This window comes from Oncorhynchus clarkii, chromosome 20, assembly GCF_045791955.1.
Source record: "Oncorhynchus clarkii lewisi isolate Uvic-CL-2024 chromosome 20, UVic_Ocla_1.0, whole genome shotgun sequence".
Taxonomy (NCBI): domain Eukaryota; kingdom Metazoa; phylum Chordata; class Actinopteri; order Salmoniformes; family Salmonidae; genus Oncorhynchus; species Oncorhynchus clarkii.
This window is the reverse complement of record NC_092166.1, coordinates 8,426,190-8,451,165: the sequence shown is the minus strand read 5'-3', so window position 1 is coordinate 8,451,165 and position 24,976 is coordinate 8,426,190. Positions and strand designations below refer to the sequence as shown.

Sequence of the window (24,976 nt, the reverse complement as noted above, 5' to 3'; positions counted from 1 at the left end):
ATACAACTGGTCTTTACCGTGAAATTCTTGTTTTATACGAGCCCTTCCCATCAATTAAAATGAAACACTAACACAAGAGTAATACAATTAAATACAGAAGAATGGAACTACAGTATAGTTGGAGCTATATACAGGGAGTACCAGATCAATTTGAAGCTATATACAGGGAGTACCAGTACCAGATCAATGTGGAGGTATATACAGGGAGTACCAGATCAATGTGAAGCTATATACAGGGAGTACCAGTACCAGATCAATGTGGAGGTATATACAGGGAGTACCAGATCAATGTGGAGGTATATACAGGAAGTACCAGTACCAGATCAATGTGGCGCTATATACAGGGAGTACCAGATCAATGTGGAGGTATATACAGGGAGTACCAGCACCAGATCAATGTGGAGCTATATACAGGGAGTACCATCACCAGATCAATGTGGAGCTATATATAGGAAGTACCAGTACCAGATCAATGTGGAGCTATATACAGGAAGTACCAGTACCAGATCAATGTGGAGCTATATACAGGAAGTACCAGTACCACATCAATGTGGAGCTATATACAGGAAGTACCAGTACCAGATCAATGTGGAGCTATATACAGGAAGTACCAGTACCAGATCAATGTGGAGCTATATACAGGAAGTACCAGTACCAGATCAATGTGGAGCAGTACCAGTCCAAAGTTTGGACACACCTACTCATTCAAGGGTCTTTCTTTATTTGTACTATTTTCTACATTGTAGAATAATAGTGAAGACATCAAAACTATGGAATAACACATATGGAATCATGTAGTAACCAAAAAAGTGTTAAACAAATCAAAATATATTTGAGATTTGAGATTCTTCAAAGTAACCACCCTTTGCCTTGATGACAGCTTTGCACACTCTTGGCATTCTCTCAACCAGCTTCATGAGGTAGTCACCGAGAATGCATTAAAATGAACAGGTGTGCCTTGTTAAAAGTTCATTTGTGGCATTTCTTTCCTTCTTACTGTGTTTGAGCCAATCAGTTGTGTTGTGACAAGGTAGGGGGGGGGGGGGGGGGGGGGGGGTGGTATAAAGAAGATAGCCCTATTTGGTAAAAGACCAAGTCCATATTATGGCAAGAACAGCTCAAATATGCAAAGAGAAATGACAGTGCAGTCGCAAAAACCATCAAGCGCTATGATGAAACTGGCTCTCATGAGGACCGCCACAGGAAAGGAAGACCCAGAGTTACCTCTGCTGCAGAGGATAAGTTCAATAGAGTTAACTGCACCTCAGATTGTAGCCCAAATAAACGCTTGACAGAGATCAAGTAACAGACATCTCAACATTAACTGTTCAGATGAGACTGTGTGAATCAGGCCTTCATAGTCGAATTTCTGCAAAGAAACCACTACCAAAGGACACCAATAATAAGAAAAGACTTGCTTAGGCCAAGAAACACAACCAATGGACATTAGACCAGTGGACATCTGGCCTTTGGTCTGATGATAGTCCAAATGTGAAATTGTTGGTTCCAACCTCTGTATCTTGGTGAGATGCAGAGTAGGTGAACGGATGATCTCCAAGTAACCAGTGCTGTAGCTCTGCGTTGTGTGTGGTTGATTGAGACTTCGGAAATCAGGTTGTTTTAATGAATCCGAATTCACTCTCTGCATCCCCCCAAAAAAATACAAAACATTTGCAGAGCACAAATATGTTCTGCGAATCGTCGCCTCTTTCTACAACAGACGCACAATACAGTGGACTGGAATCAGTCGTGGAGCAAGCCATCGTTCACACATACAGTATCTTAGCTAGCTAGTAACCACATGTTGAATGTTAATATCATCCTAAAAAAGTACAATTACAATTGCGTCTTGACAACACCATCCACTTATGAGTAACCTCTAAATATACATCATTATTCATGAACAAAACACTGTGTGTGTGACTTTGTACTTACAGGAATCTTTTCTGAAGACAACAGACAAAGCGTGCCTCCCTCTCATAGTGCATCAACATTATCTGAGCACGAGCACGCAGGGCAAAACATAAATAAACACTACTCTACTCCCAGGTTGAAGGGCAAAACGTAAGTAAACACGACTCTATTCTCAGGATGCAGGGCAAAACGTAAGAAAACACTACTCTATTCTCAGGATGCAAGGCAAAATGTAAGTAAACACTACTCTATTCTCAGGATGCAAGGCAAAACGTAAGTAAACACGACTCTATTCTCAGGATGCAGGGCAAAACGTAAGAAAACACTACTCTATTCTCAGGATGCAAGGCAAAATGTAAGTAAACACTACTCTATTCTCAGGATGCAGGGCAAAATGTAAGTAAACACTACTCTATTCTCAGGATGCAAGGCAAAATGTAAGTAAACACTACTCTATTCTCAGGATGCAGGGCAAAATGTAAGTAAACACTACTCTATTCTCAGGATGAAGGGCAAAACGTAAGTAAACACTACTCAGGATGCAGGGCAAAATGTAAGTAAACACTACTCTATTCTCAGGATGAAGGGCAAAACGTAAGTAAACACTACTCTATTCTCAGGATGCAAGGCAAAACGTAAGTAAACACTACTCTATTCTCAGGATGAAGGGCAAAATGTAAGTAAACACTACTCTATTCTCAGGATGCAAGGTAAAACGTAAGTAAACACTACTCTATTCTCAGGATGAAGGGCAAAACGTAAGTAAACACTACTCTATTCTCAGGATGCAAGGCAAAACGTAAGTAAACACTACTCTATTCTCAGGATGAAGGGCAAAACGTAAGTAAACTACTCTATTCCCAGGATGCAGGGATGCATAATAACACATCAACATTCTATATTACAGTTTTTTTCGATTGCTAAACGACAGTGGGCACAACTGGAGTCACATGTGCAAAACTCTAACTACAGTCTGCACTACCAACAGTCACCTGAACTAAACAGTTCACATCTCCTGCAAAACTCATTCCAAGCAACACAACTCTTAACACATGGCTCAAAACACGCTCAGTGCAGCCAAACACTATGCACAACCCTCACTGAGATAACACACACTGTCACTCAGAACACACTGAGAGTAAAAACACTAGCATCAAACACCAATACAGAAATTACTAACTTTTCATCTTTACAGAGTGACTTCATACAAAGTAATATTTTTTTCAAAGAAAAGAGTGACATTCTTTCACATGATTTATTAAAATTTTTTGAACATAACAATTCTTTAAGGTAAATGAAAATTAGCAGTTTTCTTCAATAGTCTGTAGTAATTTACGGAATTACAGTAATGAGAAAAAAAAGGTAGAAACTAAAAGTACATACTGTAATTCGAACAAATAATTGAGGGGCTAATCCTGCCTCTCTCTAGCATCAGGCCACAGGTTTTCTTCAACATCACATCTAATGTTTTCTCTTGCCATGCACCTGGGGAAGAACCTTCTGGAGTGCCTTATCCATCCCTGGCAGTCCTCTGGACTCGTGTCCTCACATCCGGCACGCATGGCTTCCAAAAGAGACATTTGGTCATGTGGGTGGTGACCAAAAACTCCTCTATTGGGTTGAGGAAGGGTGAATATGCAGGCAGGTACAAAACCATAAATCTGTGATGTGCTGCAAACCAATCTGTGACAGCTGCAGAGTGGTGAAAAGCAACATTATTGCAAACTATGACAAAAACGTGGGGGTTTCTTACTGGCTCCCCCTGTTTTGCTGGCACTAGCTGAGCATAGAGCTGTTCTAGGAAAGCTATAAACCTTTCTGTGTTGTATGGGCCAATGAGTGGTGTGTTGAGAAGCAAACCATCATTGGCCATTGCAGCACACATGGTGATATTTCCCCCCCTTTGGCCTGGAACCTCCACAGTGGCCCTTATCCTAAAACATTTGTTCCTCTGCGCCGTGTTTTGGCAAGGTTAAATCCAGCTTCATCGATAAATACAAATGAACGTGGTCTTTCCAGTGCTTCCACCTCCATTACTCTCTGAAAAACAGTAAGTGCACAGTTTTACTGTAGAAATGCTAGTGTTTTTTTTTACTGTAAATATTTTGTATAGCTGTGTACGTAACCTCAGACATCTTACCTGGACATATTGGTATCTTTGCTCTTTTACCCGTTCACTGTTTCTCTCGAACGGTACAGTGTATAACTGTTTCATTGTAACTTGGTGTTTCTTTAGGACTCGAGCAATAGTTGTTGTGCTGACAGAATTAACATTTTCAAATATATCATTATCAGCCAGCACTCTATCTTGAATCTCCCGCAGTTTTATTGCATTGTTGACAACAACCATGTCAACAATAGCATTTTCCTGCGCATCTGAAAATATTTCTCTACCTATATATACTGTAATATGTGTGTGTGTTCACTAACAAGTCTAAAACAAGACACCTGCTTAGCCTTTCAGCTGAAATTGCAATCAGCAGTGTTTGAAAGGCACAAGGCTGAAATCTATTCCGTTTTGAATGTGTGGTTCACAGTTTTGACTGCAGTGTGTTAGCATTTGAACAAAGTGCTGTAAATCCACAGTGTTGTGCAGGTTGTGGTTAAAGTCATGGGATAAGTGTGTAGAGTTTTGAAAACTGTGTTCAAGCAATGAAAAACGAACTAGAGTTTGGTCCACATGAACTGCTGCTGTGCAGACTGTAGTTAGAGTTTTGCACATGTGACTCCAGTTGTGTCCACTGTCGTTTAGCAATCGAAAAAAAACTGTAATATATGAACCTGGTGAAATTCACAATGTATTTTAACAACTGTTACATGTGTGGTTCTGAGGGTGCTTTGCTGGTGACACTTTCTGTGAAGGCACACTTAACCAGCATGGCTACCACAGCATTCTGCAGCGATACACCATCCCATCTGGTTTGCGCTTAGTTGGGACTATCATTTGTTTTTCAATAGGACAATGACTCCAAACACACCTCCAGTTGGGACTATCATTTGTTTTTCAATAGGACAATGACTCCAAACACACCTCCAACCGGTGTAAGGGCTATTTGACCACAAAGGAGAGTGATGGAGTGCTGCATCAGATGACCTGGCCTCCACGATCACCCGACCTCAACCCAACTGAGATGGTTTGGGATGAGTTGGATCGTAGAGTGAAGGAAAAGCAGCCAAAAAGTTCTCAGCATATGTGGGAACTCCTTCAAGATTGTTGGAAAAGCATTCCAGGTGACTACCTCATGAAGACGGTTGAGAGAATGCCAAGAGTGTGCGAAAGTGTCATCAAGGCAAAGGGTGGCTACTTTGAAGAATCTCAAACATAAAGTATATTTAGATTTGTTTATTTTTTATAATTTGTTTATTTAACCTTTATTTAACTTGTCAGTTAACAAGTCAGTTAAGAACAAATTTTTACTTACAATGATGGCCTACCAAACACCACTTTTTTTTGGATACTACATGATTCCATATGTGTTATTTCATAGTTTTGACGTCTTCACTATTATTCTAAAATGTAGAAAATCCAAACTTTTGACTGGTACTGTATATACATGGAGTACCAGTACCAGAACAATGTGGAGCTATATACAGGGAGTACCAGTACCATATTATGGGATTGATTTCTGCATTATAAAGCTTGGGTATATTCACTAGGAACAAAACAGGCCGAAACAGAGAAGAACCTACCCGAATATGCAGTTGCAAAACATTTTGCATACGGCATACACTAATGAATACACCCCACGTGAAAGACCTGTACTAGAAAGTAGACCTGTAGCAAACCTGTAAAGCTTCAGTATCACTGTTCCGTAGGCCGTGGCAAAGCCCAGGAGACGCACCCATCTCAGGAGGATACAGCGCAACACGCTGGGGCTGAAGTACAGTATCATCACCTAAACAGAAGGGGAGATCCACATTACTCTCATTATACTCTACTTCCCTTTTTTTTCTTTTTTTTTACAGAAGTAGTCCTACTTCTTTAGTAATGTTCCTGTTTAATAGACAGGGTAGAGAAACAGGAGCTGTTTATTAGACAGGGTAGAGAAACAGGAGCTGTTTATTAGACAGGGTAGAGAAACAGGAGCTGTTTATTAGACAGGGTAGAGAAACAGGAGCTGTTTAATAGACAGGGTAGAGAAACAGGAGCTGTTTATTAGACAGGGTAGAGAAACAGGAGCTGTTTATTAGACAGGGTAGTGAAACAGGAGCTGTTTATTAGACAGGGTAGTGAAACAGGAGCTGTTTATTAGACAGGGTAGAGAAACAGGAGCTGTTTATTAGACAGGGTAGAGAAACAGGAGCTGTTTATTAGACAGGGTAGAGAAACAGGAGCTGTTTATTAGACAGGGTAGAGAAACAGGAGCTGTTTATTAGACAGGGTAGAGAAACAGGAGCTGTTTATTAGACAGGGTAGAGAAACAGGAGCTGTTTATTAGACAGGGTAGAGAAACAGGAGCTGTTTATTAGACAGGGTAGAGAAACAGGAGCTGTTTATTAGACAGGGTAGAGAAACAGGAGCTGTTTATTAGACAGGGTAGAGAAACAGGAGCTGTTTATTAGACAGGGTAGAGAAACAGGAGCTGTTTATTAGACAGGGTAGAGAAACAGGAGCTGTTTATTAGACAGGGTAGAGAAACAGGAGCTGTTTATTAGACAGGGTAGAGAAACAGGAGCTGTTTAATAGACAGGGTAGAGAAACAGGAGCTGTTTATTAGACAGGGTAGAGAAACAGGAGCTGTTTATTAGACAGGGTAGAGAAACAGGAGCTGTTTAATAGACAGGGTAGAGAAACAGGAGCTGTTTATTAGACAGGGTAGAGAAACAGGAGCTGTTTATTAGACAGGGTAGTGAAACAGGAGCTGTTTATTAGACAGGGTAGTGAAACAGGAGCTGTTTATTAGACAGGGTAGAGAAACAGGAGCTGTTTATTAGACAGGGTAGAGAAACAGGAGCTGTTTATTAGACAGGGTAGAGAAACAGGAGCTGTTTATTAGACAGGGTAGAGAAACAGGAGCTGTTTATTAGACAGGGTAGAGAAACAGGAGCTGTTTATTAGACAGGGTAGAGAAACAGGAGCTGTTTATTAGACAGGGTAGAGAAACAGGAGCTGTTTATTAGACAGGGTAGAGAAACAGGAGCTGTTTATTAGACAGGGTAGAGAAACAGGAGCTGTTTATTAGACAGGGTAGAGAAACAGGAGCTGTTTAATAGACAGGGTAGAGAAACAGGAGCTGTTTATTAGACAGGGTAGAGAAACAGGAGCTGTTTATTAGACAGGGTAGAGAAACAGGAGCTGTTTATTAGACAGGGTAGTGAAACAGGAGCTGTTTATTAGACAGGGTAGAGAAACAGGAGCTGTTTATTAGACAGGGTAGAGAAACAGGAGAGAGTTTAGTCCTGTGTAGCTCAGTTGGTAGAGCATGGCAGTTGCAGGGAAGGGTTGTGGGTTTGATTCCCACGGGGGAACAGTAGAAAAGTATGTTTTAAAATGTATTCACTCACTACTGGATAAAAGAGTGCTAAATGTCTAAAATGTAAACGCTAGAGCAGTGGGTTAGATCGAAACCCATGTTCACAGCGGTGCAGAGTAAATGTGATCCAGAGGCTGGACCACCCTAGGCCACTACATTATAACCGTAGGTTTATGTGACAGAGAAAACGCACATTAATCAAGTTTTTTGTGAAGGTGCCAGATTTTGTGCCAGACAGCTAATTTTCAACTGTCGTCTCTCCCTAGGCAGATAGAACTAAACATCACTGAGGCATCGGGCGCCCTCATTTCTCTTTCTGCCTTGCTGACAAAACTTTAGCTTTTGTTAATAGTTGGATGGAGGCACCAGGTCATGCATGGTGAACTGAACCAAGGGGAAAGTGTATTTGCTTTCAGCTTCTGTATGTTTACAGACTTATTTCATTATATATTCCAGCAGCTGCAGAATCACAAATATCACATCTCACATGATTAAAATAGATTTGTGTTATAAACCCCATACTGAATATGCAATGTATTGTGACAATTTGAACTGTTTGGGTTTAACCCTCAAGACGGAGAACTGGTATGTCAACCATGCAACTAGTATGTCAACCATGTAACTAGTATGTCAACCATGCAACTAGTATGTCAACCATGCAACTAGTATGTCAACCATGCAACTAGTATGTCAACCATGTAACTAGTATGTCAACCATGCAACTAGTATGTCAACCATGCAACTAGTATGTCAACCATGCAACTAGTATGTCAACCATGCAACTAGTATGTCAACCATGTAACTAGTATGTCAACCATGTAACTAGTATGTCAACCATGCAACTAGTATGTCAACCATGCAACTAGTATGTCAACCATGCAACTAGTATGTCAACCATGCAACTAGTATGTCAACCATGTAACTAGTATGTCAACCATGTAACTAGTATGTCAACCATGTAACTAGTATGTCAACCATGCAACTAGTATGTCAACCATGTAACTAGTATGTCAACCATGTAACTAGTATGTCAACCATGTAACTAGTATGTTAACCATTCAAATAGTATGTCAACCATGCAACTAGTATGTCAACCATGTAACTAGTATGTCAACCATGCAACTAGTATGTCAACCATGCAACGAATATGTCAACCATGCAACTAGTATGTCAACCATTCAACTAGTATGTCAACCATGCAACTAGTATGTCAATGTAACTGGTCTGTCAACCATGTAACAAGTATGTCAACCATTCAACTAGTATGTCAACCATGCAACTAGTATGTTAACCATTCAACTAGTATGTCAACCATGCAACTAGTATGTCAACCATGCAACTAGTATGTCAACCATGCAACTAGTATGTCAACCATGCAACTAGTATGTCAACCATGCAACTAGTATGTCAATGTAACTAGTATGTCAACCATGCAACTAGTATGTCAACCATGCAACTAGTATGTCAACCATGCAACTAGTATGTCAACCATGCAACGAATATGTCAACCATGCAACTAGTATGTCAACCATTCAACTAGTATGTCAACCATGCAACTAGTATGTCAATGTAACTGGTCTGTCAACCATGTAACAAGTATGTCAACCATTCAACTAGTATGTTAACCATGCAACTAGTATGTTGACCATGTAACTAGTATCTCAACCATGCAACAGGTATGTCAACCATGCAACTAGTATGTCAACCATGCAACTAGTATGTCAACCATGCAACTAGTATGTCAACCATGTAACTAGTATGTCAACCATTCAAATAGTTTGTCAACCATTCAACTAGATTGTCAACCACACAACTAGTTTGTCAACCATGCAACTAGTATGTCAACCATTCAACTAGTATGTCAACCATGTAACTAGTATGTCAACCATTCAAATAGTTTGTCAACCACACAACTAGTATGTCAACCATTCAACTAGTTTGTCAACCATGCAACTAGTATGTCAACCATTCAACTAGTATGTCAACCATGTAACTAGTATGTCAACCATGCAACTAGTATGTCAACCATTCAACAAGTATGTCAACCATGTAACTAGTATGTCAACCATGCAACTAGTATGTCAACCATGCAACGAATATGTCAACCATGCAACTAGTATGTCAACCATTCAACTAGTATGTCAACCATGCAACTAGTATGTCAATGTAACTGGTCTGTCAACCATGTAACAAGTATGTCAACCATTCAACTAGTATGTCAACCATGCAACTAGTATGTTAACCATGCAACTAGTATGTTGACCATGTAACTAGTATCTCAACCATGCAACAGGTATGTCAACCATGCAACTAGTATGTCAACCATGCAACTACTATGTCAACCATGTAACTAGTATGTCAACCATGTAACTAGTATGTCAACCATTCAAATAGTTTGTCAACCATTCAACTAGTATGTCAACCATGCAACTAGTATGTCAATGTAACTGGTCTGTCAACCATGTAACAAGTATGTCAACCATTCAACTAGTATGTCAACCATGCAACTAGTATGTTAACCATGCAACTAGTATGTTGACCATGTAACTAGTATCTCAACCATGCAACAGGTATGTCAACCATGCAACTAGTATGTCAACCATGCAACTACTATGTCAACCATGTAACTAGTATGTCAACCATGTAACTAGTATGTCAACCATGCAACTAGTATGTCAACCATGCAACTAGTATGTCAACCATGTAACTAGTATGTCAACCATTCAAATAGTTTGTCAACCATTCAACTAGTTTGTCAACCATGCAACTAGTATGTCAACCATTCAACTAGTATGTCAACCATGTAACTAGTATGTCAACCATGCAACTAGTATGTCAACCATTCAACAAGTATGTCAACCATGTAACTAGTATGTCAACCATGTAACTAGTATGTCAACCATGTAACTAGTATGTCAAACATGCAACTAGTATGTCAACCATGCAACTAGTATGTCAACCATGCACCTAGTATGTCAACCATTCAACTAGTCAACCATGCCAGGGCTAGTCTACATATTTGAGAATCCTCAAGTTGAGCTGTTGTCCCAGCTCCACAGACTAAACTGCTTTGCTTTCAGCATAATAAAAAAAATAATAAAAAAAAACAGGATTTTGACTATTCTACGATACTCACAACCTATCCCTGAAATAAAATGTGATGGCCTTTCCAAAACTTGGGGGGGCCCAAATAAAACCACCCGAGGGCCAAATTCGTCCCGCTGATCGCCAGTTGGGGAACCCTGCTCTATGGTATACCTTTGCAATTTATCCACTTCCAAGTCCCATGGTGCACTGTGGCAGTTTGAGAGATGGCAAGTATCCTCTATAATTAAGCAGAGCGACAGACACCTATCCCATGCGGCGAGACGACAGAACATCTGTCGCTGATCGTCAACGAGCCCGCTTAAACTCGCAAACAGGGGAAATGTCACTCCCTGGATGGGATGAAACAATGGCTCAGTGCCAAACAATGCTTGAAGCACATATCACACTTCCATGATATGAGAGGAGGACTCATTAAGCTGCAGAATTCACTGGGAGAAAATGTTGGTGATACTTTCGCTGAAGGGTACCTGCGTAAGGACTTTATAACACATTAATAAGCCATACCTAGGCCATTCATAAGCAGTACATAGGCCATTCATAAGCAATACATAAGCCATTTATAAGCCAACCATAGGAAATTCATAAGCCATTTCTAGGCCAGTCATAAGCCATACCTAGGCCATTCATAAGCCATACCTAGGCCATTCATAAGCCATACCTAGGCCATTCATAAGCCATACCTAGGCCATTCATAAGCCATACCTAGCCCATTCATAAGCCATACATAGGCCATTCATAAGCCATACCTAGGCCATTTATAAGCCATACCTAGGCCATTCATAAGCCATACCTAGCCCATTCATAAGCCATACATAGGCCATTCATAAGCCATACCTAGGCCATTCATACGCCATACATAGGCCATTCATAAGCCATACATAGGCCATTCATAAGCAGCACAGGCTTTTCACAGATGCAACAACAGAAGTTGCCTGCATTCTTAATCCTCTACCCAAAGTGTGTTATATCAAACACGGTTAATAGGAAATGTGTGCAAAGCTTTGAGTCAGTCGTCTCTCATCTCGCAGAGACAGATCACACGTCTCTCATCTCGCAGAGTCAGGTGTGATAGCCAAATAGGTACACCCACAGTCTAGGGATTTAAATACGCAGTGTATGAAAGATCCACAGTTACTACTAGTATGACCTAACTGCAGCCACATGTCATGGCTCATGGCCAGAAGCAAAGAAAGTAGCCCAAGACTGGCAGCTTTGGATACATTTAGTTAGTTGATTTTCCTCCAGGAACCAAGAAGTAAGTAAGTATGGTAAGTATACCCTAATTGTCCAAGATGTATTTGCATGTAATACTATGCATATATTTTCAGAATGGACTGTCAGTTTTCCTCCCATGAAAAACAAGGTTCCCGCATCATGACTGTAGATGTGACAGGAAAAAGGTATGAGTCTAACTCCTGTGTATCATACTGCCATTTTGGTGTCCTTCAAAGCAACATACATGTATTTTTCATCATGTAGTATCTGGGGAATAGAGAGGTGAAGGTTTTGATTTTGACTGAGGAGTGAAAAATTTGGGAAGTGTCCTAAGTGTACCATGCACACACGCACACGCACTCGCACTCGCACACACACACACACACACACACACACACACACACACACACACACACACACACACACACACACACACACACACACACACACACACACACACACACACAACATCACAACCTCTTCTCCATAGACTGGCCCTCTTACTGCTGTACTGATGACCTCTGGCTAGTCTTAGTTGTATGTATTGTAAACAAGCCCTGTCCACACAGAACAGCACGTCCCACAGTCCTCCATGACAGGCTAAAATACACCATGTCCCAAACAAGAGGTAAAACTAGGACACACACACACACACACACATACACACACACACACAATATCCAGTGGAGACTAACTGGCATGGGATCCTGAAACGAGCGAACGGAAGGGGGGATCCTGAAACGAGCGAACGGAAGGGGGGCTACATGTTTGTTTCCAGCATCACCCAGCTAAGGTGGATCCCTCTTCTTTCCCCTTCCATATACCCCCAACTCCGCCCAATAAATTAATCAGCAGATTTATTTTTAAAACAAGTTGCGCTAGAACTTGATGGACTCTTTAAAAATGCATTGAGCGCCACAGTGGAGCAGCTGCACCAAGCTGAGGTGGGAGTAACAGCAGCAGCAAGAAGAGGGTACATCACTGTGGAAGAGAGAGAGAGAGAGAGAGAGAGGAAGAGAGATAGAGAGTGGGAGAGCGAGAGAAAGAGAGATGGGGGAGTGAGAGAAAGAGAGAGAAAGAGGGAGGGAGAGAAAGAGAGAAAGAAAGAGAGAGAGAGGGGGAGTGAGATAAAACAGAAATAGTGAGAAAGAGAAAGAGAGGGAGGGAGAAGAAGACAAAGAGAGAAAAAGAGAGGGGGGAAGTGAAAGAGAGAAAGAGAGAGGGGAAGTGAAAAAGAGAAACAGAGAGGGAGGGGGAAGAAGATAAAAAAGAAATAGAGAGAAAGAGAAAGAGAGAGGGGGGAAGTGAAAGAAAGAAAGAGAGCGGGAGGAAGAGAAAGATAAAGAGAGAGCGGGGGAAAGTGAAAAAGAGAAACAGAGAAGGAGGGGGAAGAAGAGAAAGAGAAATGAGTAGATGGAGGGAGGGAGGGAGGGGGTGGAGAGAGAGAAAGAGAGAGAGAGAAAGAGAGAGAGAGAAAGAGAGAGAGAGAGAGAGAGAGAGAGAGAGAGAAAGAGAGAGAGAGAGAGAGAGAAAGAAAGAAAGAAAGAAAGATAGAAAGAAAGAAAGAAAGCGAGAGAGAGATATCATCCTCAGCTCTGGCATCTTCCCCAATATTTGTAACCAAGGACTGATCACCACAATCCACAAAAGTGGAGACAAATTTGAACCCAATAACTACCGTTGGATATGTGTCAACAGCAACCTTGGGAAAATCCTCTGCATTATCATTAACAGAAGACTCGTCCATTTGCTCAGTGAAAACAATGTACTGAGGAAATGTCAATGTGGCTTTTTACCAAATTACCGTATGACAGACCGTGTATTCACCCTGCACACCCTAATTGACAAACAAACAAACAAACCAAAAAAAAAGGCTAAGTTTACACATGCTATGTTGTTTTCAAAAAAGGGTCTGCTATACAAATTGATGGAAAGCGGTGTTGGGGGAAAAACATACCAAATTATGAAATCCATGTACACAAACAACAAGTGTGCAGTTAAAATTGGCCAAAAACACAGATTTCTTTCCACAGGGCGAGAAAGGGATACAGCTTGAGCCCCAAACTCTTCAACATACATCTACAGTGCTTTGGGAAAGTATTCAAACCCTTTGACTATTTACACATTTTGTTACGCTACAGCCTTATTCTAAAAATTATTAAATTGTTTTCTCCCCCCCTCATCAATCTGCTCACAATAACCCATAATGACGAAGCAAAAACAGGTTTTTAGAAATGTTTGCTAATTAATCAAATTAACAAAATGTAATTTACATAAGTATTCAGACCCTTTACTCAGTATTTTCTTGAAGTACCTTTGGCAGTGATTACAGCCTCGAGTCTTCCTGGGTGTGACACTACAAGCATGGCACACCTGTATCTGTGGAGTTTCTCCCATTCTTGTCTGCAGATCCTCTCAAGCTGTCAGGTTGGATGTGGAGCGTTGCTGCACAGCTATTTTCAGGTCTCTCCTGAGATGTTCGATCGGGTTCCAGTCCGGGCTCTGGCTGGGCCACTCAAGGACATTCAGAGACTTGTCCCGAAACCACTCCTGCGTTGTCTTGGCTGTGTGCTTAGGTCGTTGTCCTGTTGGGAGGTGAGCCTTCGCCCCCAGTCTGAGGTCCTGTGCGCTCTGGAGCAGGTTTTCATCAAGGATCTCTCTGTACTTTGCTCCGTTCATCTTTGCCTCGAACCTGCCGCTGAAAAACACCCCCACAGCATGATGCTGCCACCACCATGCTTCACTGTAGGGATGGTACCAGGTTTCCTCCAGATGTGACGCTTGGCATTCAGGCCAAAGAGTTCAATCTTGGTTTCATCAGATCAGAGAATCTTGTTTCTCATGGTCTGAGAGTCTAAAGTGCCTTTTGGCAAACTCCAAGCAGGCTGTCATGTGCTTTTTACTGAGGAGTGGCTTCCGTCTGGCCACTCTACCATAAAATATAGAAAAAGTCAAGGGGTCTGCATACTTTCCAAAGGCACTGTATATAAACAAATTGTCAGGCACTAGAACAGTCTGCGGCACCCGGCCTCACCCTACTAGAATCTGAAGTAAAATGTCTACTGTTTGGTTATGATCTGGTGCTTCTGTCCCCAACCAAGTAGGGCCTACAGCAGTACCTAGATATTCTGCACATATTCTGCCAGACCTGGGCCCTGACAGTAAGTCTCAGTAAGACAAAAACAATGGTGTTCCAAAAAAGGTCCAGTTGCCAGGACCACAAAATTCAAATTCCATCTAGACACCGTTCCCCAAGAGCACACAAAAAAACTATACATACCTCGGACTAAACATCAGCGCCACAGGTAACTTGTAGACAGCTGTGAACAATCTGAGGGACAAGGCGAGAAGGGCCTTCTATGCCAACAAAAGGCATACCAATTAGGATCTGGCTAAAATTACTTGAATCAGTTATAGAACCCATTTCCCTTTACGGTTGTGAGGTCTGGGGTCACCTCACCAACCAAGAATTCACAAAATGGGACAAACACCAAATTGAGACTCTGCATGCAAAAATATTCTCTATGTACAACGTAAAACACCAATAATGCATGCAGAGCAGAATTAGGCCGATACCTGCTCATTTTCAAATTCTACAACCACCTAAAAGGAAGCGATTCCCAAACATTCCATAACAAAGCCATCACCTACAGAGAAATGAACCCAGAAAAGAGTCCCCTAAGCAAGCTGGTCTGGGGGATCTGTTCACAAACACAAACAGACCCCACAGAGCCCCAGAACAGCAATACAATTAGACCCAACCAAATCATGAGAAAACAAAAAGATAATTACTTGACATATTGGAAAGAATTAACAAAGAAACTGAGAAAACTAGAATGTTATTTAGCCCTGAACAGTGGCAGAATACCTGACCACTGTGACTGACCCAACAGTAATGAAAGCTTTGACTATGTACAGACTGTACAGAGTAGGCCACCCCAATTTGAAAAAGAGCTGGTCACCCCAGGTCGAAAAGAGCTGGCCACCCCTTGTATAAAATAATAGGCCACCCCTGGTCTTAATGAGCTGGCCACCCCTGGTCTAAAAGAGTAGGCCACCCCTGGTCTAAAAGAGTAGGCCACCCTGGGTCTAAAAGAGCTGGCCACCCCTGGTCTAAAAGAGTAGGCCACCCCTGGTCTAAAAGAGTAGGCCGCCCTGGGTCTAAAAGAGCTGGCCACCCCTGGTCTAAAAGAGTAGGCCACCCCTGGTCTAAAAGAGCTGGCCACCCCTGGTCTAAAAGAATAGGACACCCCTGGTCTAAAAGAGTGTTGGATCCCTGGTTTAAAAGAGTAAGCCACCCCTGGTCTAAAAGTGTAGGCCACTCCTGGTCTAAAAGAGTAGGCCACCCTGGGTCTAAAAGAGCTGGCCACCCCTGGTCTAAAAGAGTAGGCCACCCCTGGTCTAAAAGAGTAGGCCGCCCTGGGTCTAAAAGAGCTGGCCACCCCTGGTCTAAAAGAGTAGGCCACCCCTGGTCTAAAAGAGCTGGCCACCCCTGGTCTAAAAGAATAGGACACCCCTGGTCTAAAAGAGTGTTGGATCCCTGGTCTAAAAGAATAGGACACCCCTGGTCTAAAAGAGTGTTGGATCCCTGGTTTAAAAGAGTAAGCCACCCCTGGTCTAAAAGTGTAGGCCACTCCTGGTCTAAAAGAATAGGACACCCCTTGTCTAAAAGAGCTGGCCACCCCTGATCTAAAATAATAGGCCACCCCTGGTCTAAAAGAGTGTTGGATCCCTGGTCTAAAAGAATAGGCCACCCCTGGTCTAAAAGAATAGGCCACCCCTGGTCTAAAAGAGTTGGCCATCCCTGGTCTAAAAGAGTAGGCCACCCCTGGTATAAAAGAATAGGCCACCCCTGGCCTTAATGAGCTGGCCACCCCTGGTCTAAAAGAGTAGGCCACCCCTGGTCTAAAATAATAGGCCACCCCTGGTCTAAAAGAGCTGGCCACCCTTGGTCTAAAAGAGTAGGCCACCCCTGGTCTAAAAGAGTAGGCCACCCCTGGTCTAAAAGAGTAGGCCACCCCTGGTATAAAGGGTAGGCCACCCCTGGTCTAAAAGAGTAGGCCACTCCTGGTCTAAAATAATAGGACACCCCTGGTCTAAAAGAGCTGGCCACCCCTGATCTAAAATAATAGGCCACCCCTGGTCTAAAAGAGTGTTGGATCCCTGGTCTAAAAGAATAGGCCACCCCTGGTCTAAAAGAATAGGCCACCCCTGGTCTAAAAGAGTTGGCCATCCCTGGTCTAAAAGAGTAGGTATAAAAGAGTAGTCCACCCCTGGTCTAAAAGAGTAGGCCACCCCTGGTCTAAAAGAGTAGGCCGCCCTGGGTCTAAAAGAGCTGGCCACCCCTGGTCTAAAAGAATAGGACACCTCTGGTCTAAAAGAATAGGACACCCCTGGTCTAAAAGAGTGTTGGATCCCTGGTTTAAAAGAGTAGGCCACCAATGGTCTAAAAGAGTAGGCCACTCCTGGTCTAAAAGAATAGGACACCCCTGGTCTAAAAGAGCTGGCCACCCCTGATCTAAAATAATAGGCCACCCCTAGTCTAAAAGAGTGTTGGATCCCTGGTCTAAAAGAATAGGCCACCCCTGGTCTAAAAGAATAGGCCACCCCTGGTCTAAAAGAGTTGGCCATCCCTGGTCTAAAAGAGTAGGTATAAAAGAGTAGTCCACCCCTGGTCTAATAGAGCTGGTCACCCCTGGTCTAAAATAGTAGGCCACCCCAAGTCGAAAAGAGCTGGCTACCCCTGGTCTAAAAGAGTAACGTGTAATACTGTTAATATATAACGTTATTGCCATGTAATGGCGTTACTATGTAATGTTGTTACCATGTAATGTTGTTACCATGTAGCGTTGTTGCCATCATGTAATGGTGTTACCATGTAACGTTGTTACCATGTAATGTTGTTACTGTGTAACGTTATTACCATGTATTGGTGTTACTATGTAACGTTATTACCATGTAATGATGTTAATATGTAATGTTGTTACCATGTAACGTTGTTACTATGTAACGGTATTACCATGTAACGTTGTTGCGATCATATAATGTTGTTACTATGTACATTGTTACTATGCCATGGTGTTACTATGTAATGTTGTTACGATGTCATGTTGTTACTATGTCACGTTTTTACTATGTTATTTTGTTAATATGTAATGTTGTTACTATGTCATGTTGTTACCATGTCATGTTGTTACTATGTAATGTTGTTACTATGTAATGTTGGGCCTACGTTACATTGTTACTATGTCATATTGTTACCATGTCATGGTGTTACTATGTAATGTTGTTACTATGTCATGTTGTTACTATGTAATGTTGTTACTATGTCATGTTGTTACTATGTAATGTTGTTACTATGTCATGTTGTTACTATGTAATGTTGTTATTATGTCATGTTGTTACTATGTAATGTTGTTACTATGTAATGTTGTTACCATGAAAACTTTGTTACTATGTGATGTTGTTACTATGTGATGTTGTTACTATGTCATGTTGTTACTATGTCATGTTGTTACTATGTAATGTTGTTACTATGTAATGTTGTTACTATGTCATGTTGTTACTATGTCATGTTGTTACTATGTCATGTTGTTACTATGTCATGTTGTTACTATGTCACGGTGTTACTATGTCATGTTGTTACTATGTCATGGTGTTACTATGTCATGTTGTTACTATGTCATGTTGTTACTATGTCATGGTGTTACTATGTCATGTTGTTACTATGTCATGTTGTTACTATGTCATGTTGTTACTATGTAATGGTGTCATGGTGTTACTATGTAATGTTGTTACTATTTAACGTTGTTGCCATGTACTGTTGTTACTATGTAACGTTGTGCCTACGTTACGTTGTTACTATGTGCACTGTAAAACCGGATAAATTCTGGATATTCAAACATTATGAGGATTACCTAAAAAAAATGAAGAAACTGAAATCACTGACGTGAGCTGTACTACCTTCATATGAGTAATACAAATACAAATGTTTTTTTTGAGTAAGGTATACTTTAATTTAACGCCCCTACTAAGCCACCTCTCAAATAATTTACCAGTGTGCCTTGCCTTTTCGATTGAATTGTTTCCACACATGCATGACTGTATTTGTAAGTGACAGAGACACGGTTGTTGAATTTATTCATTTTCAGTCCTGTGGCCTTCACCAAGTGAGTTCCTAGGGCGAATATGATCATTCTAATTTAACCATGACATATGTCATAAGGCCTTATACAGTGGCCTGAAACCCATAGTTTACATGCCACATCAGGCCTGCAAGTAGGGTTGCAAAATTCCACTAACTTTCTCAACCCAATCTACAGTGACATTGTTCCAACTCTAGAGTTTAGATCACCCAACCTCGCCCTTGGCAACAAGGACTTCTATATAGTCCCTCCTGAGTGGTTGATTTCTATGGCCTTGTTTCCCCTCTTTCTTTCTGTGTGTATTGATGTTGGGCGCCATTGGAGGTACTTGAAGTGAGTGAATTTGAAGTCCCTGTAGCTCCATAAGAATGCCATGTAATGTTGGCTATAAGCTACCCACAATCCCCGTCTGTTCCAACTCTGTGGCGCTCCAGGTTGGACTGTACCACACACTTGGAAGCATTACTCACACATACCAGCTGTGTTGTCGTTCAGAATTTCTGTGTCTTGTTTTTGGGTCCGTTTTTAATAAATAGCTGTGATATATCATTTTGGAAGGTTTGACACAAGCAATTGAGGGACAGATGGACGACGGACAGAGAGGCATACAGGCAGACAGACAGACAAACACAAATGCATGCACAGACACAGAAACACACACACACACACACACACGCGTTTGGAGACTTACGGGAAAGTAGAGAAGCAAGGCTCCAAACAAGATGGCCTCCAGGAGGACGAGACCAGACGCTCGGATCCTCTACAAGAAAGAGAGAGAGAGAGAGAGAGAGCGAGAGAAAAAGAGATAGAGAGAGAGAGAGAGAGAGAGAGAGAGGACATCTACACATCTACACAATCATATTATCTACTGAGTGCAATTGTCAGCCATTCAAATAATTTGACTCAATGTCACAACAAGATGACTATGAATTACCAAGATGATCTCTTAGTTGAGCTGCTCTGTTACCAATGACCAATGAAAAAGAGAGGATGGCGGGACATTTGTGGGACAAATTTAATGACTCATTATAGCCTAGAAGGTTAGGTCTTTTATGTCAATACGTAAATTCACTCTCCTCGGGGGACATCTCCTCTGAACTGTATTTCTGTAAGATTCTTATAGGAAACAACACGACTAGTCAGTTTCACACCACAAGTACATACAGTTAGCTCATATTTCGGAACACAATTTACAGGTTTGTTTAGCCTTAAAGAGACATTACACTCCAAAATCTGGATGTAGCTCCTGTATAATGACCTGCTTGACCCCTAACCCCTGACTCCCCCCAATGAGTCCTTACCTTGTTCCTGCGGAAGTGGTAGACCAGCACCATGGCCACTAAGTCCAGCAGCATACAGAGGCCCTGGAAGGAGGCTACGGAAAGCCGAAGGGCTCCGTCCTCCTGAGCCAAGCAGGGCGTGTCATCCCGGCAGTAGGGGCAGCCCTCATGGCATGGCAGACACCTACTGGACCCCTCCGAGGGGTCCTCACCGTGAGCGTGACCACCGCTCTCTTTCCCGGGAAAGGACAGACGGAAGGAACACAGAAAATATAGAGGATGACGTGTTGTGACATCAATGGGGAGGCAATTACAATGTACCAAAAAAATACTATTTGTCTTAATGTCGTTGTTTCTGTGGTTAATTTGTACTGAGCCCAGTAAGAGTAACTGTTGCTGAAGTAAATGCTAATAAGGACCGAAATAAACAAACTGTCAACGTAAACAGCTGGTAACTACTAGCCTTACATTTGATCTACAGTGAAACATTCCAGCCAAGACATTTAGAACAGCATTTTGGAAATTGGCCATGTGGCGGCAGATGGATTGGCAATTAGCAGGGTGTCAGGGTGCAACCGTTTCACAACACATTGTCATAAAACTTCAAATAACTCCGATGTGCGGGTAGCAAAAGCTCCAGTACAGAGTAGGTTCACAAGCTCTGTAGCTACTAGATGTGTTGAGTTATTGTGGTCCACTACAGGGCTGTAGCTAGATGTGTTGAGTTATTGTGAGGTATGTAATACTTAGTATCACAGTCACACAGATGTTATTCATCCCCTCAGTAAAAAGTGTCTAACAAGCCTGTAATTACTCCACCGGTTCCAATATGCACATACTCTATACGTCTCAAATGTACATACTTCATAGTATGTACTTCGAAGTACTTCATAGTGCACTACTGTTGACCAGAGCCCTAAAGCAGAGCCTCATGAAACGGTGGAGCTCTACCAGACAGCCTCATGAAGTGGTAGAGCTCTAGCAGACAGCCTCATGAAGTCGTCAAGCTCTAGCAGAAAAACTCATGAAGTGGTAGAGCTCTAGCAGACAGCCTCAGGAAGTGGTCGAGCTCTGGCAGACAGCCTCATGAAGTCATCGAGCTCTAGCAGAAAAACTCATGAAGTGGTAGAGCTCTAGCAGACAGCCTCAGGAAGTGGTCGAGCTCTAGCAGACAGCCTCAGGAAGTGGTCGAGCTCTGGCAGAACCTCATGAAACGGTAGAGCTCTAGCAAACAGTGGGTGACGTGTCTTCTCAGTGGGTTATGTGTCTTCTCAGTGGGTTATATGTCTTCTCAGTGCAGTGGGTTATTTGACTTCTCAGTGGGTTATGTGTCTTCTCGCAATTTGTTGTTCTGAGTCATGTTTGAAGAATCACCAGGGTTGTGTTGAGTGGGGCACTCTGAAGCAAAACCTGTTAACAAAACACTTTACTTAAAACCTGTCCTTAAGGTACTATTATTTATATCTTGTTATAATCATGTAAGATTTAAGCCTTTATAATGTCTTATAAAAGCCTAAACAAGGTGTCGGTTCCAGGTGTGTAGGTATCAAAATGAGAATACTGGAGACCCGCACACTGTTGAAAAAGAGGAAAAAAATCCAAAACTGAGGCTTAAATACAAAAAAAAACATGTTTAATTTAGACATCATAGTGCAGAAAGGTTAGTAATTTAGTAATGATCAATATGAAATGACACCCAACCAATTGTGCTATTTTGTGTTTTTTTTCCGTGTTATTTGTACATAATGTTTCTGCAACCGTATCTTATGGCAAAAAAAGTCGGACTAGACTAAGTTTTTTCTTCAACAAGCAGGACGCACAGGACATTTTCCGAACACCCGATAAGGCCAACATCCCAGTTATTTGCAAGAGGAAGAGATGCAGGTACAGAGGACACAGAGCGGGGTGCCTCGTAAGGATCCGCAGAAGGCGAGTGGGAAAGCTGCCGTTACGTGCAATCATTGGACAATAAACTAGACAAGGTACGATCACGAATATCCTACCAACAGGACATCAGAAACTGTAACATCTTATGTTTCACGGAATCGTGGCTGAATGATGACATGGATATTCAGATAGTGGGATATACGCTGCATCGGCAAGATATAACAGCACACTTTGGTAAGTTGAGGGGGGGGGGGGGGTCTGTGCTTATTTGTAAACAACAGCTGGAGCACGAAATCTAAGGAAGTCTCTAGATCTAAGGAAGTCTCTAGATCTAAGGAAGTCTCTAGATCTAAGGAAGGCTCTAGTAGAGTGTCTTGTGATAAAATACAGACCACACTATTTGCCTAGAGAGTTTTCAGCTATACTTTTCGTGGCTGTTTGTTTACCACCACAGGCGGATGGATACTGGCACTAAGACCTCACTCAGTCAGCTGTATAAAGAAATAAGCAAACAGGAAACCGCTCACCCAGAGGCGGCCCCAGAGGCGGCGCTCCTAGTGGCCGGAGACTTTAATGCTGGGAAACTTAAATCAGGTCTACCTAATTTCTATCAACATGTTAAATGTGCAACCAGAAGGAAATAAATTCTAGATCACCTGTATTCACCTGTATTCCACACACAGAGACGCGTATAAAGCTCTCCCTCGCCCTCCATTTGGTAAATCCGACCACTATTCTATCCCCCTGAGTCCTGCTTAGAAGCAAAAATTAAAGCAGGAATCACCAGTGACTCGGTCAAAAAAAGTGGTCAGATGAAGCAGATGCTAAACTACAGGACTGTTTTGCTATCAGAAACTGGAACATGTTCCGGGATTCTTCCGATGGCATTGAGGAGTACATCACATCAGTCACTGGCTTTATCAATAAGTGCATCGAGGACGTCGTCCCCACAGTGACTGTACGTACATACCCCAACCAGAAGCCATGGATTACAGGCAACATTCGCACTGAGCTAAAGGGTAGAGCTGCCGCTTTCAAGGTGCGGGACTCTAACCCGGAAGCTTATAAGAAATCCTGCTATGCCCTCCGACGAACCATCAAACAGGCAAAGCGTCAATACAGGGCTAAGATTACACTGGCTCCGACGTTCGTCAGATGTGTCAGGGCTTGCAAACTATTACAGACTTCAAAGGAAAGCAGAGCTGCGAGCTGCTCAGTGACACGAGCCTACCAGACGAGCTAAATCACTTCTATGCTCACTTCAAAGCAACTCTGAGGCATGCATGAGAGCATCAGCTGTTCCGGACGACTGTGTGATCACGCTCCCCGTAGCCAACGTGAGTAAGACCTTTAAACAGGTCAACATTCACAAGGCTGCGGGAACAGACGGATTACCAGGACGTGTGCTCCGGGCATGTGCTGACCAACTGGCAGGTGTCTTCACTGACATTTTCAACATGTCCCTGATTGAGTCTATAATACCAACATGTTTCAAGCAGACCATCATAGTATCTGTGCCCAAGAACACAAAGGCAACCTGCCTAAATGACTACAGTCCCGTAGCACTCACGTCTGTAGCCATGAAGTGCTTTGAAAGGCTGGCAATGGCTCACATCAACACCATCAACACCATTATGCCAGAAACCCTAGACCCACTTCAATTTGCATACCGCTCAAACACATCCACAGATGATGCAATCTCTATTGCACTCCACACTGCCCTTTCCCACCTGGACAAAATAAATACCTACGTGAGTGTAGTATCCTCAAAGGCTTAGAGTTATAACTCATGAGACTTTAGTACAGTTTAGTATTTAATTGTAACTTAGAATTACATTCTTTGATGCACTTGGCTTAAAACTACCTATCTGCATTGTGTCCCTGCACCCACCACCCGCCAACCCCTCTTTTATGCTACTGCTACTTTCTGTTTATCATATGCACAGCCACTTTAACCATATCTACATGTACATACTACCTTAAAACTACCTGAAGCTTTCTTAATTATAGTTATATAGGAAATAGCTACGGATAGCGGAAAGCAAACCTCCATCTTGGGTCAATACTGCCATCTATTGGTAAACATAAATATACCAGGTTACTACAGTGAGAATGCTATTCATTGACTACAGCTCAGCGTTCAACACCATGGTACCCTCAAAGCTCATCATTAAGCTAAGGATCCTGGGACTAAACACCTCCCTCTGCAACTGGATCCTGGACTTCCTGATGTGCTGCCCCCAGGTGGTGAGGGTAGGTAGCAACACTTCTGCCATGCTGATCCTCAACACTGGAGCCCCTCAGGTGTGCAGTGCTCAGTCCCCTCCTGTAGTCCCTGTTCACTCACGACTGCATGGCCAGGCACGACTCCAACACCATCATTAAGTCTAGGACAAAAAGGCTTCTCAGCAGTTTTTACGCACAAGCCATAAGACTCCTGAACAGGTAATCAAATGGCTACCCAGACTATTTGCATTATGTGACAACCCCCCCTCCAACCCCTCTTTTACGCTGCTGCTACTCTCTGTTTATCATATATGCATAGGCACTTCAACAATACATTCATTTACATACTACCTCAATTGGCCCGACCAACTAGCGCCCCCGCACATTGGCTAACCGGACTATCTGCATTGTGTCCCTCCACCCACCACCCGCCAACCCCTCTTTTACGCTACTGCTACTTTCTGTTTATCATATATGCACAGCCACTTTAACCATATCTGCATGTACATACTACCTCAATCAGCCCGGTGCCTGTATATAGCCTCACCACTGTCATAGCCTCGCTACTGTTATAGCCTCGCTCCTGTATATAGCCTCGCTCCTGTATATAGCCTCGCTACTGTCATAGCCTCGCTACTGTATATAGCCTCGCTACTGTTATAGCCTCGCTACTGTATATAGCCTCGTTACTGTATATAGCCTCTCTACTGTATATAGCCTCGCTACT

General features: G+C 42.4%; 1 protein-coding gene across 1 annotated transcript in view; it reads right to left on the bottom strand.

Annotated features, from left to right (window-relative positions):
* LOC139375831 (metabotropic glycine receptor-like) overlaps positions 1-24,976 on the bottom strand; it is a 111,315-nt gene that overhangs the window by 35,533 nt on the left and 50,806 nt on the right. The window contains exons 4-6 of the mRNA XM_071117731.1: positions 20,158-20,369; positions 19,548-19,616; positions 5,701-5,810 (exon numbers count right to left, since the gene is read on the bottom strand). Coding sequence (XP_070973832.1) covers positions 5,701-5,810; positions 19,548-19,616; positions 20,158-20,369 — 391 coding nt within the window. The remainder of the gene's footprint in view (positions 1-5,700; positions 5,811-19,547; positions 19,617-20,157; positions 20,370-24,976) is intronic.